Raw genomic sequence first — 13,687 nt, 5'->3', positions numbered from 1 at the left:
ATGTGTATTTGCTGACAGTTCACTTCTGAAGTTCATAGCCACAAGAAAACACTCCAGACACTTTCCACTTGGTATTCGCTTCTGTGATATTTTCTTTCTAACTCCAAATAACCTCCTTAGCTCCCACATAGAGATATCTTACTCAGAGCTATGGCCTTTACCAACAGTTGATGTGAAATCATATATGAGTGTTCCCTGTAACTCTGTAAATGTTGTAAGGATGGCAGAGTTACTTATCTACCATAACTCATTGGGAAGCGGCTCCAGTTGTAATTCTATCAGAGTAGGCAAAATGCTTATTAAAACCTACCTTACTCCCTGTGTTGGAGAGAATTCACAGCATTAGGACAAGTGGTTGTCAGTGCAGTTAACATGGAGGTTACAGTACGGCAAAGGGAGAAAAGTTGACCTGCTGGCAGCCTTGGAGTTCATGCTGAGGTTAGCAACTCTTCTGTAGCATGAGAGCATAGCAGATTAAAGCTGTGTTAAGGGCAGGGGTAGAGCACTTAGGAAGATGTTACGTGCTCTGAGCAGGGAGCCATGGAGGCTGATTCAGAAGAGAACTGTGGAAACAGGCCTGTGTTGAATCAATACGTTCTGAGAGTTACAGTCACTTTGTACAACTTAGTGATTTATATTTACCAACAACGGCTTACACAGCAGCCATTATATGTATATAAAACCTAATCTGCGTCCCCCCAAGGGAAGTGCAGTTTATAATAAGGGGAGGCAAGACAGGATTGTTGTTACCAGGTGGGTTATTCAGAACAATTTTGTCAAAAGTGACAAATGTGAAGGGAGGCTTCAGAAATCACCAGGGGGTTGGACAGATGGCTTAGCAGTTAAGACCACTTTCTGCTCTTCCCCAGGACCCCAGTTCAATTCCCCACACCCAACTCCAGCTTCAGGGAATCTAGTAACCTCTGAGGTACCTGCACTCATATAGCACACAGACACACACACACACACACACACACACACACACACACACACAGACACACACACACAGACACACAAACACACACACAGACACACACACACAGGACCTCAATCCTCTGAGTAAGATAATCAAGTGGGTGGGAGGGGAACTGTTAGAGGCCAGGTCAACATGTTCAAGGTTGGTTTGGCAGCACAAAGAGATTCGCTCTGAACCGGGCTGCAAAGACTGAACTTCCAATTAAAGGGCTTTAGTTTTTCCTTCAGACTCTGAGAAGCCACCAAGGATTTGACTAGGGGACTAACTTACTCAAGGAATTGCTCTGAGATTAATTTTAAGTGGCTTATAAGAGAGAAAGATTACTGAAGAGACAAGTGGACTACCAATTTGAATCACAAATGAAAGTGCCCACCATTTTCCTAAGGAAGACAAGCCAGAGTTTTGTTGCCACATATGTAGGTGTGGGAAGGTAGTGACTGAAGTAACTTGGGTTTTGGAGTCAAGAAGAATGACAGGATCTTTCACTTCAGATAATACAAGAGGAGGGTGAGGAGTTGGTGAATGCTGTCTCCTGAACAGGGCAATGGATGCAGCAGGAGACTTAACCATGGGAGACCTCAGTGGGATGGGTGGCTGTGAGGGCTTGTCCTCTGTGCAGGGCAGCAGAAATGAAGACGGATGGAAGTTACCTGCCCAGACACAGCAGTCGACTTAGGAAAGTCAAAGAGAGCATAGAGGAAAGAAAGACAGGGTATGTAGAGCCCGAAACAAGAAAGCTGCAAGGGACATACACACAGGGACAGGTTCTGTGAACTTAATTATTTACTGGAGACCTAAAGCAGAGAGTAACTCAGCCAGCAGGTCACAGAACAAAGGGAGACAGACAGATTTCAAACGCATTGTCAACTGTGAGCAAAGCTCTGTAGGTAGAGGTCAGTCCCAGGTTAGGAAGTCAGGCACTTAGGCTGGAAGAAGGAAGATGGTTTGGGCCGTCTGGAGCCCAGGAGCCAGTTCACAGAAGAGCCTTCCATGTGGTCTGCTCGGCGTCGGCTCCCGCTGCACAGCGCACGGTCACCAGCCAGGGCCCTAGAAACTGCTTCACCATCCATTGACTTCATGTCGGGGCCTGGGGTTCGGTATGCTTCTTCAGTCCAAGGCTTGGAGGACTACCCACTAAGTAGAAAAGTAGCTTTTACTCCTCCAAGTCTATTTCCAGGGGCTTCTAGATCCTAAAGGAGGAGACGTTTTAGCTGTTCTCTTTGACCAGAATCCTTGCCAAGGGTGCCATGGCACACAGTGTTGTTGTTTTTTTTTTTGTTTTTTTTTTTTTTTTCCCCGGAGCTGGGGACCGAACCCAGGGCCTTGCGCTTCCTAGGCAAGCGCTCTACCACTGAGCTAAATCCCCAACCCCCCACAGTGTTGTTTTAAAGCAGTTTTATGTCCAGTCTTTCCCAGTTATGAGTCTGACCTAAGGAAGTTGGCTTGTTTTACCTGAACTTCAGCTTTTCCATTATGTATCAAATTATGGTGTCCAGCCAAAAGCCTATAAACAGATATGGTCATCTTTGTACTAAGCACTGTGTTACATACTAGGGACTAAAGTAAATACATGCTTGAAAACCCGTGATCTGGGTTGGGCCCTGCAGTATCCTTTACACTCATTGCCCTGACAGTGTCTAAAAGGCTCTGTGTATGACAGGAAAATAAAGCCCATAATCCTCTCTTCCCTAGACACGTGCAGCAGGTAGACAGACCTGGCAGTTTAGTGTGCAGCCCTTGGTTGGAAAAGAAGACTAGGAGAGGAATTCTCGTGGGCTGGCTGGACATTTGACAGTGTGACTCTTGTGAGCCATCCACAGCCAGTCACACTCTCAGCCTACCTCAGTCTGCTTGTTTCCCAGCCAGATGCCCTGTGGGAGAAGAAAGTAGACAGCCAAGGGTCTTTACTGTCAAGAATGACCCAGTGTCGATTGCCCAGCACAGACTACAGGGAGGAAAGAGACAGTTGCCCAAGCAGCTGGGCAGTGACTGCAACCAGGCTGTCCTGAACCCCAGTGGCAGCTCGCCAGTTGGGCAACTGGCAGATCTGGTTACAGAGATGTCATCAATGCTCCTCAAAGTGCTGTGAGTCACTCCCACCCAGCAAGAGCTGCAGTCCTTTTATGCAGACAGAGCTGCTGCACTGGCCTCGGGGAGGAAGAGTAATGAGCTGCTGCTGTGTGCAAACACCGCAGAGAGACTCAGGCTAGCCTGTGCTGCTTTGGCCTTGTGATTAAAGATCGGGAAGCTCCTTGGCATGGTCAGCTTATCCTCTTGTCTTTCATTCTCTTTAAACCCCTTTTATTCTCAAGGATTGTATGCTGCATTCAATGAAATATGATCAAATCTATCACCTCTTTCCCTCCAAATCCCTGCCCATTCCCCTCAACAGATTGCCCCCCCAAGTATAGGTCTTTTTTTATAACCCCTAAGTTCAGTTAGTGCTGCCCATGCCATGGGTGTGAGACTGTCCAGTGGACATAGGAAATCTACCAGTGCTTGCGTCTTCAATAAAGAATGAGTCTTCCTACCCCACCCAGCAACTGTCCATTGCCAGCACCTCCCAGTAAAGGGTAGGGCCTGGAGTTCACATACCCCATCAATCCTGGGGGGTTGGCTGGTTTCCTCTTGATCAGGTCCTGTGCAAGGAACCCTACCTACTTGAGTTCATATTTGCAATAACTACGTCATGTGCAGAAGACAAGGCCCCACTGCTTGTTTGCCCATCCCTTGGCTCTTACACTCTGTCTGCCTCCCTGAGCCTTGCCAGAGGCAGGGGCTTGATACAGGTGCTCTGCTTAGACCTGAGCACTCAGCACTTTATTGACTTCTGCCCACGGCATAAAGAAGCTTCTCTGACCAAGGAAGAGAGCAGCCCAGGTTTTTAATAAGTGAAAATATTTAGAAGGTAGTTTGATAGCATGACCATTTATCAGAATAATAATCATTTTACACTGGCCAGGTTCTACCTAGGCTTTTGACCAGGATTGTATGAGGTACGAAGTTCCCTCCTATGAAGCAGGCCTCGAGTCCAGTTAGAGAGCCACAGGTTAGTTTACTCTATAACAGTCATGACACTATTGCACGAGTGGACATGTCTGACATTGGAGCCCACATAGCACTCCCAACACTACGAAAGCCAGTGGACAGGGAGACAGTGTCCCCGTCCGTTTGAGATTAACTTTTCTGTCCTACATCCACAGTGAATAGTGCCTTCAGCAATAAGGTCTTACCATGTGGTTTTATGGTGGGTCATCAAGGGCAGTGGCCTGTGTTGTTAGAGAGACCTTACTGACTGTTAACTTATAGGAAGACATCCCATACCTTGTGTGGCAGTTTTCACTGAATGACCCATATCTTCTGGGAGTAATATTGTCCATCCTGGGATGGTAATTCCATAGAATGCACGTAAAATGAAAGAAGTGGGGGGAAACTGGGGATTAAAGGGTTAAAGCAAGGATGAGAGAGGAGAGAAGGGGGTAGTGGGGAATTCAGCCAAAACTAAGGATGTATGAAAGCCTTAGGGGAGCCCATTAGTTAGTAAGGTAATTTCAAAAAATTTCTTTTAGAGAGAGAGAAAGATGTCACCCCTCCTCTAGCCTCCCTGAGGCATTCCCCATGCCAGCCTCTGAGACCCAGCTGCCCAGAATTGAGGAGAGCAGAATGCTGGCCTGAATTTGAATCCTGGTTCCACTACTTGCTAGCCCATCATTCTCCAGCAACTTAGTTAACCTCTCAGAATCTTATTTTCCTCACCTAAGACATGAGGCTAATATAAACTCAGGCCTTGGGCAAGAGAGTCAAAATGGGACTGGAGTGCTTTAAGAAATCAGTAAGATGTAAGGTAAATTATCTGGCACAGAGCAGAGGTTCTGGAGTTGTGGCCTTTTACCCCTCCTATTGGGCCATACAGGTTAATAAGTAAATTTGGGTCTTGTCACTCAGTCTTTAGTCTCAAGAGGTTCTAGAACCTTGGGTTTGGCTGTGGCCCATTTAATGTTACTTTATTTTACTTTTAGCTTTTGCACATTAACCTCTTAGTGTCTCAGCCTCCCCATTAGAGTTTGGGACAGAGGAGGCACCTGAGCCCTGGGGCTGTCCCTCGCTCTGAGTGAAGGCTGTAATGAACATTACCTCTTGGTGGTGTTGGTGATCTGTTGACACTGGTGGCCATAAGTCCATGATTCCATGGCATAAGCTTTTCAGAAGTGTAAGAAAGCAGGGAAGAGCTGATGACCCCAACAAAGGCCACCTTCCCAAGCCCAGAGCTCCTCTCTGTTTACATACTGTGGAAGCAGCTTATGGCACCTCCAGAAAGAGGTGGTGGTGAGTGTCCTGTGAGCTCCTGCCCTGTGACCGTGCTCTCTTCAGCCTTTCCTGCCATCACTCTCAGGGCCAACTGCCTAAGCCAGCACTGACCCTCTGAAATCCATCCCTCTGGGCCCCAGCTTCAAAAGAGCTTTCCCAGGCTGCTTCCCCCTCTCACCACCCTGCTACACTCTGTTGGCCTGACTGACCCTCTCCTCTGAGGAGAGGCTCAGCTTTGAGGGCCTGGGGAGAGCAGAGGAAGACCTGCTTTGCTGTGTCCAGCTCTTGTCACCAAATTGCTCTTGGTCCTGGTTCTAGTGTGGGAGTGATAAAAATCACACCAGTTATACAGGAAACCTTCTGAGAGCTTGGGCTGTAAGAAAGGCATGCTTTCGGCTGGGTATTTACAGGCCGTCCGTGAGTGCTGGGGAGCTAGGTGCTCATTGCTTGAACTCCATCCATGAGTACTGGGGAGCTAGGTGCTTATTGCTTGAAATTCTGAGTCACCAATCCCTTTGTTCCTTTGCCTTGCGTGGATGAGACCCTTTCTCCCACCTCCTCAACTTTACAAGCTCTTTCCTTTTCATCACCCTCCTTCCCTATAGCTGGCAGACATGGGGTTAAGGATTGTTGGAGCTAATCCACCTGGGTTTGAGGCCTGCAGTGTTGGAAAAATGACTGGAATTTGAGGGGGATGGGCAGATGTCTTGACCCGCCAGCCTGGAGACAGCATCCCCTATTCACTTTCTCCCTCTGACCCACCAGGAGCCTGGGGTCACCTTGCTTTCCATCACAGCCCTTTGCAGAGCCCAGGATGGGCCGGACACCCTTCCAGCACCTTCGGTCTCTTGTGGACAGTGGCTCCCTTGAGCTTTGCTGTCTCTACTGCTAACTGCTTCCATTCTGCTCATCCCAGTCTGGTTCACCCCACAGGTCTGAGTGCATCAATAAGTTTGCTTCCGTCTTCGGAACGATGCCCCTCAAGGTGGTGGAGCACCGAGCAGACCCTGTACTCTACAAAGATGACTTCCCTGAGAAACTGAAGAGTTTCCCCAACATCGGCAGCTTGTGAGCTCACCGGTTCCCAGGGCTGTGGAGGAGCCCTACAACATTCACGGTGGGGGTGAGGAGGCCAGCCTGGCTCAGACTTCCCCAAACACACTGGAGCCTCTTGAGCTATGAGCCCTGCTTTGTCCTCTCATCTCCGTGGACTCTGAAAATGCCAAAGGAAGGGAGCCTCAGGGACAAGCTGCAGCTTGGAGCCCAGCCTATCGCTCTTGGGTTGCCAACCCAGCTCACCATCTCACTGACCCTGCAGCTGCCTCAGAGGGTCAGCTGTCCAGCTCCAGATCCCAGGAGTCACAGCAGAGGCATGCGATTGTTTCACATCTGCAGACTCTGGGGAAATGGCAAACCTCAAACGTGCTACAGATCCCAGTACCTCTGAGGGTTAGAACTGTGCTTGGGACCCGAGTCATGAGCCCAAGTACACAGCAGAGCACAGGCTGCCAAGATGTGTCCTGACAGTCCCTGAACAAGTCTTTGTTTTGGCTTTTTGATATGATTAAAATTATTTTTTACTCTTTTTTCTTCTGTCTAGAATGCTGGTTCTTGGTTATCCAAGGACCCTTCCTTGTTTTGTGCATATAACCCCACCCTCTGTGCTAGCAACCATCCAGAAAGATGAGGCCAGGAGGACCCAGCTCCATTTGCATCAAGAAGGACCCAGGAGCCTCATGAGAGTGATGAGTCCAGCAGCGGTGTCCTTCTCCCTCAGCCTGGGCATTTCATAGGTGTGCTCTGGGAAGTAGGGGCCTCTGATTGCCCTCCTGGAGTCACTCTAGCTCCTACCATGTTTAAGAACTGAGGGCATTGAATTGGGATCCCCTGCCCCACCCAAGGGGGTGCCCAGGATCCCTTATTCTTTTGCCATAGCTGTGGCAGTGACCAGGGTTCTGGCTAATGTTAAATACTGCGGCAGTAACCATGTCTCAGCAGTTGCCAGTGTATTTAAATCATTACATTTCAGCATTTCCTAATGCTGCACATGTGTGAATTATACCTCTTTAAGCCCAGTTGATGAACAAATCTACTCTGGCAAATGTTAAATGTTAGAGATTTGAAACAGATTTATCTGGGTCTAATATTAAGATTAGCCACAGTTTGGGCTTTAGCCATAACATATGTCCCCAGAATACAAAATACATAACAATTTGCTTAGAGTATGGATATAATTACAGAAACCTAGTTGTATGCCAGTCATCGCTGCTCACACACCACCCATTGTTCTGTGGAGCGGCGTGGTGAACGCTGACTTACACAGTGGTCCTGAGTCACTCCAGAGCTAGCAAGATAAAAACATTTACCACACCAGCCTGATAGCCTGAGTTCCATCTCCAGAACCCAGACACAGTGGAGGGAGGAGAGGAAACCCACCCCAGAGGTTTCCTCTGATCTTCACAGCATAGCACACCATGGCATTTGTGTGCATGCACACACGCATGTGCAGTGTGCCACACCATCTCACTGGACCTACAACTGCCTTAGAGGAGTCAGCTGTCCAGTTTAGATCCCACTTGGCACACCAAGTACTGTCCTTTGCTGACCACCGTAAGCACCTGCAGTTGAAGGACCAAGGCATAGCTGGAGTGTTTGCATCAGCAGCATGTGCCCTCACCCCTCCCTCGGTACTCCGGACTTCACCCTTTGTTAGCATCAAATCCTTTAGATTTCTACCTCCAATTGCGCTGCTTCAGAAACTTTCCTCTGGCCTCTCCATTGTTGGTGATGCATGAGGGGACTACCTGATTTACTCTGTGCGTGTGTATGCGTGTGTGTGTGTGTGTGTGTGCATGTGTGTGTGTCTACGTCTACATTTTAAGGGGTCACCAGCCTGTCTCCAGGATGAGGGATATGGAATGGAGAGAGCAGGGAGACACATGGAAATCCCTGAAGAGAGCCAGGGACTGTACTCATGGTGAGCTTAAGTGACATCACCCTCAGCCTGGCTATTTCAGGGAAAGACTCATAAAAGTTGTCTCCTGACCACACACGCACCAAGGCACACATTCGCCTGAACCATCTCACACAGACCCACATGCATTTTTTTTCTAATTGAGGAGGCTAAGGACTTGGAAAAGTGCAGCAGAAGCACGCAGAGCCTAGTTCATCCACAAAACCCTTGTAGAAAGACCAGGAATGGCAGTACACACTTGAAATCCCTTTGCTCTGGAGGTGGAGACAGGAGAATCTGTCTGGCCAGTCATCCAAGCCAAATCACATTCCAGATGAAAACTCAAGGCCATGACTCAAAAGACAAGGAGAGTGAGGGCACCACCAGAGGCTGACCTACGGACTCCATGTGCACATGTGACCTGCGTGTTCATATCAGAGCACGTACACAAAAAAGTACAGCACAGAAATACGTTAAAGAAAAAGAGAACTTTGGTTTTGAAGAGGAACTGTAATCTGAGATGTTGGAAGCCCCCAGGATCATACGACTCTCCGCTGGACAGTAGCACTCCACAAAATACCCCCATAGCTTCCAGAAAGGGTGGAGTTAGGTTTTACAGCATGGAACTGTACCTTAGACTCGACCCAAACCTCAAAGGCTCTGTCTGCAGGGACAGCTGGTTCTCTCAATAGAAACATAGGACAGAAAACATATCGAGTAGTGGGGTCTTAGAAGGGCAAGGACTGTAACCCTCCCCTGTGTCCTCAAACTTAGCCAGCAAGCCTTGCCTAAGCTTGGGTCAGGACCATCTGCCCTTGGGACGCCACAGAGCCTGATTTCAGAAGCAGAACAATAATGCTAATTAAAACGCCATGTTCTGGCCTACAGCAGACAACAGCTGGTTCCAAAATAAGACATCTTTTTAAAGGAACTGCAGCTCGCTGGCCTATAGAGAAGAAAACCAAACTGGCCCTGGATCTGGCCCAACTGTATGCACTGATCCACTGCCCTCCCCAGGACCAGCTGAGATGTGCCTGCTGAGAATGACGGGGTTGCAAAGACATTTTTTTTTCTGATTAATTTTACTTAGTTGTTCATCATTTGTTTGGTTAGTTGTGTTTTGTTTTGTTTTGTTTTTTGGTTTGTTCTGTTTTGTTCTTGCTTTTCTTACTCATTTTACCATGTCTTGCACAGACAGGCTTAGGCCAAAACCCTTTTCTGGAAAGATTGAATGAAAATGTCATCCTCTTCCTTGACTTTTCGGCCCAATGATGCTCTGCTGGCCTCTCTAGACCCTGACTGCTTTGGCTTCCAGCCTTGCCAAGCTTACAGTCCTTCGAGCTGACGGTTTTAGGTATGAGATGCTGAGTTCTCTTCTGTCTGTGGGGAAGGGAGTATCTCCTGGGATACGCTGGGCAGCACCAGCAGAGGCAGACTCCTGCCCACATCAGCTGAGAGACTGACTTAGAATCCTTGGATCCCAGCATCTTTAGGGATGATCTGACCACAAATGGCAAGGAAACAGGAACCATCGATGGCTTCGACCAAGGCAAACTTAAGATGCAGAGGTCATGTCAAGGACGGGGTTGGGTTTGACCAAGGTTTCTGTTGGGTTCACAACCTGTGGTCCTACTAGGAGAAGAACACCTTTAGCTGCTGAGTCCCATCAGCACCAATGTATGGTTTTTGTCAGGGGTGGGGGACATGTGTTATTTTGTTTTCTAGACTGGGTCTCGTCCTAGTCTAGCCTCCAACTCAGTAGGTACTTGGAGGGTGACCTTGAATTTCTGATCCTTCCAGGCAAGCCTGAAGCAATTGAGCCATGCCTCCAACCCCTATCCACACTGCAGCGCCATGAGTCTCCTTTGCTTTGCTTTGCTTTGCTTTGCTTTGCTTTGCTTTGCTTTGCTTTGCTTTGCTTTGCTTTGCTTTGCTTTGCTTTGCTTTGCTTTGCTTTGCTTTGCTGAGAGATTCTGGCAGGAATGCACACGATTCTCACAGGCGACTCCTATCTAGGGAGACTCTGAACTTAACTTGAGCAGCCACCCACCACAGAGCTCTGTTCAAGTCCAGGGGCTCCCAGCCCAGGCCAGCGCTTACCGTTCATCCTTTCTCTACTTCTGAGAAAACGCAGAGGCTACCTTCCATACCAACCATGATGGGATGAAGGTCTGCAAACAATCTCCCCCCGCCCCCCAACTCACGACGCCCCATTCTCTACCATGCTGTTCACCACAGGGCAGTGGCAGGCAAGCCCCCCTGTAGACTGTAAGCCTTGTCCCTTCTCTTGAGAGTTCATCTGAAGACGTAGATGCAGAGAGCCTCACGTTCCCTGGGAAAAGTGTGGAGTCATAGGTATCCTGCTGCCGTGGGCTTTAATGTCAGGCTCACCAATGCTGGAGACTGAGAGGAAATGGCTGGAGTGAGACTGCCTCCACAACTCCCAACTTCCAGGCTTCTCTCTCATAACCAGCATCTGTTTTCCTCAAGACTGCAGCCTTCCCATGGCCTTTTCCTGTCTTCTGGCTTGGCTGGACCTCTAATTGAGGTTTCCTTACTCTCCCAAAGACAGCCGTCTGCTACAGGCTTGCTCAGCAAACGCCAGCTCTTAGACCGCCTCTCAGGAGGTGCACATGAGTGAGAGTTGCCACAGAGTGGAACTTAGTGTCACTTAGACCAGAGCCACCCACCAGGCCTTGCCGCCACGGAGCCTTGCTGGAAAAACTTCTCACAAGTGCAAACTGATGTCACTGCCTCCAAAGATGAATTCAGGAGTCATGGTGTTCTGAGAGTGCAGATGAAATCAGTCAGTTCTGACCCAGGGATTTCAGAAGAGCATCATCCACACGGGCTCACCACAACCAGCATACTGTCCTTTACACTGTCACTTGCAGCTGACACAGAGCCTGTCCTGCTTGCATGTATCCCGAGCCCATCGCTGGCCAAAGCTCTGAGGATTTGTGTTCTAGTCCTACCCTTATTCTGGTACTTAGTATACACCCCAACTATATGCACAAGACTCCCCCATACATCCTACTGTACTAGGTATGCTAGGTTCTAGTATAGGGTACCCAACTATACTAGGGTATCCAGTGTATGTCTCAACTGTATGTTGGGACTCCAGTGTCTGTCCCAGATGAATGTTGGGAACCAGTGAATGCCTCAGCTATGAGCAGAGACTCTGGTGTATGTCTGAGCTGTATATGAGGACCTGTACATGCCCCAGTTTTGATGACCCCACTTACAAGGATTCTGGAAGGTTCTTTTATTTCCTGGCTTATCCACCTTCCCTTGAGTGCCCGAAGGTTATCTACTCACAGGCTGTCCTTCCTTCAGCCAAAGCACAGACAGCAGGATGTCATTGACCTCTTCTCTGTCTTACCTGGGTCTTTCCCAGATTGTACCTGGTGATGCTGGCTGCCAACCCTCCTCTGGCCCCTTTCCCAGCTTACTCTGTTACTAGAGAGCCTGGGGGTCTGGATCCTGTCCACCCTATCAGGGTGGATTACCAAATGAGCAGTCTTTTGCCCCAGTCCCTTTCCTGTGCTATAAATAAGGCTCGTGTTTATTTTCTCATGTTATTGAAATGAGCACTTGTGATTTGGGCCCCTTTTGACGAGTCCACAGAGCGTCCATCCGGTGCCTGGTAAGGGCCCTGCCTGGCTGGCTGCTGTCTGAAGCTATTTGGAGCCCTTTCCCTGTGTTTTGGATGTGGCTTAATTTCACTAGAAAAGGCTGTATGCAGCCCTGTATCTGCTGATTTTCAGGTTTCAGCTTTCTGCCAGCCTCACTGCCTGCTTAGAAGTGAAGTTGTGTTTCTCATTACGGGGATAACAGCCACAATTGAGGAAATTAAGGAAAATTGTGCATTGGTGGCAGAGCCCCTCTAGGATTTCCAATAGTCTTTCTCTGGTAGATCCTGTGGGACTCACCTTCATCTCCCTTCTGCCTACTCAGCGCCAAGTACCCTGTCCTGGCTTTCTGGATACAGGCCCAGCAATTTCCCTCCTAACAGCCTTGATCTTGTCACCAGTTTGGTTTGATATCTTGACAACATGGCTAAGCATGGATTTCATTAACTCCATCTTCCCCAGTGCATGGGAGATCCAAGAGCCAGTGCCTTTCCCCCTTCCCTGGCCCCTCCTTGGCAGTTATAAGGATGGGTATCTGTTTTACACATAAGGATGTGTGTGCCTCTCGGCCTCATGCTATCTGTATGAACCTGGCAGCCATGTAATGGGGCACCTGGTATATGGATGCCTGGGTGAGAGGAGTGTCCTGAAAGAGGATCTCTCGAGAGGGCTTTGGTTTCTTTAGCTTTGGACAATGGACCAAAATTATTCAAGAGACCATGGCTAGGACCCAGCCTTGTTCATTTGAAGTTAAGTTTATAACCACATCCTACCACTTCTGAGGCACTGGGCCACCAAGCATCAGACCACCATCCTCATCTCAGGACACATCAGTCTGCACTCAGTGGAGATGTCTTTTCCAACCAGACCCCAAAGTCTATTAAGAGAATTGTAAGACTTAATTCACTTTTAGTGAAAGGACAAGGAGAAAGTAAATATTCACTCCTACGTTTTTATTCCATTAACTATTAATAATTCTCTTGATTAGGAAGAAAGAATAAATGGAAGGAAGGAAGGAAGGAAGGAAGGAGGGAGGGAGGAAGGAAGGAAGGAAGGAGGAAGGAGGAAGGAAGGAAGGAGGGAGGGAGGAAGGAAGGAGAAAGGAGGAAGGAAGGAAGAAAAGAAGGAGGAAAAGCCTACTGTGATGGATTCGTTGAGTTGATAAATCTTTACTGAGTTATTATGTGTAAGATTCCATTCATGCTGGGAGGGCACTCCATTGAGCAAAACCACATGCTTGCTAGCAGCAGGCCAAGAATCTGAGATAATAGACAACCATGGCAAGTACAAGAAAGGGTAATTTCAGATATCCATAGATACTATGACAACTAGAAGGCAGAACGCTGGAGACAGGTAGCGACTGGGGCACAGAAAAGTACTGTGTGGAGGGTGGCTAGAGAGCACGTTTAAACAAATCTTTAAATCTTGAAAAGCACCAAGCCATGAAGAGACAAGACTTGAGAGAAGAGCTAGCCTAAGAACCTGTGTGTGGTCACTACTTATGCACAAAGGGAGAGATGGGAGCATGAATGGTAAGAACTTAAACTGCCTAGAATGTCTACTAAATGTATTGAGAAATCAAAGGTAGGAGGCGAAAGAAATCAAGGCTTACAGATAACTCCAAGATTTTTGTCTCAAATCAACTAAGTAAAACTATTAGTGAAAAAATGATAGACTGATGGAGTATTGAGAGGGAATGTCAAGAGTGTGTCTCTGGGGTTGGGAAGACAGCTCCTCAGTTAACAGCACTTACTGTGCAACCCTGACAACCAGAGCCAGGATATCTGCCACCAAATAACAAGTCAGGTGCCCTGCAAA

At 48.2% G+C, this 13,687-nt stretch overlaps 1 protein-coding gene across 3 annotated transcripts in view; it reads left to right on the top strand.

Moving 5' to 3' along the window:
• Window positions 1–6,873, top strand: part of Ext2 (exostosin glycosyltransferase 2) — a 133,197-nt gene extending 126,324 nt beyond the window's left edge. For 2 of the 3 annotated variants that reach the window (NM_001107751.2, NM_001399506.1), the window contains 1 exon segment: window positions 6,218–6,873. In NM_001107751.2, coding sequence (NP_001101221.1) covers window positions 6,218–6,356 — 139 coding nt within the window. In that variant the 3' untranslated portion in view covers window positions 6,357–6,873. 3 annotated transcript variants of the gene reach the window in all.
• Window positions 6,874–13,687: the final 6,814 nt, after the last annotated feature.

This window comes from Rattus norvegicus, chromosome 3, assembly GCF_021556685.1.
Source record: "Rattus norvegicus strain SHRSP/BbbUtx chromosome 3, alternate assembly SHRSP_T2T, whole genome shotgun sequence".
Lineage (NCBI taxonomy): Eukaryota > Metazoa > Chordata > Mammalia > Rodentia > Muridae > Rattus > Rattus norvegicus.
The sequence above is the reverse complement of the archived record's forward strand: the minus strand, read 5'-3'. Positions and strand labels throughout refer to the sequence as shown.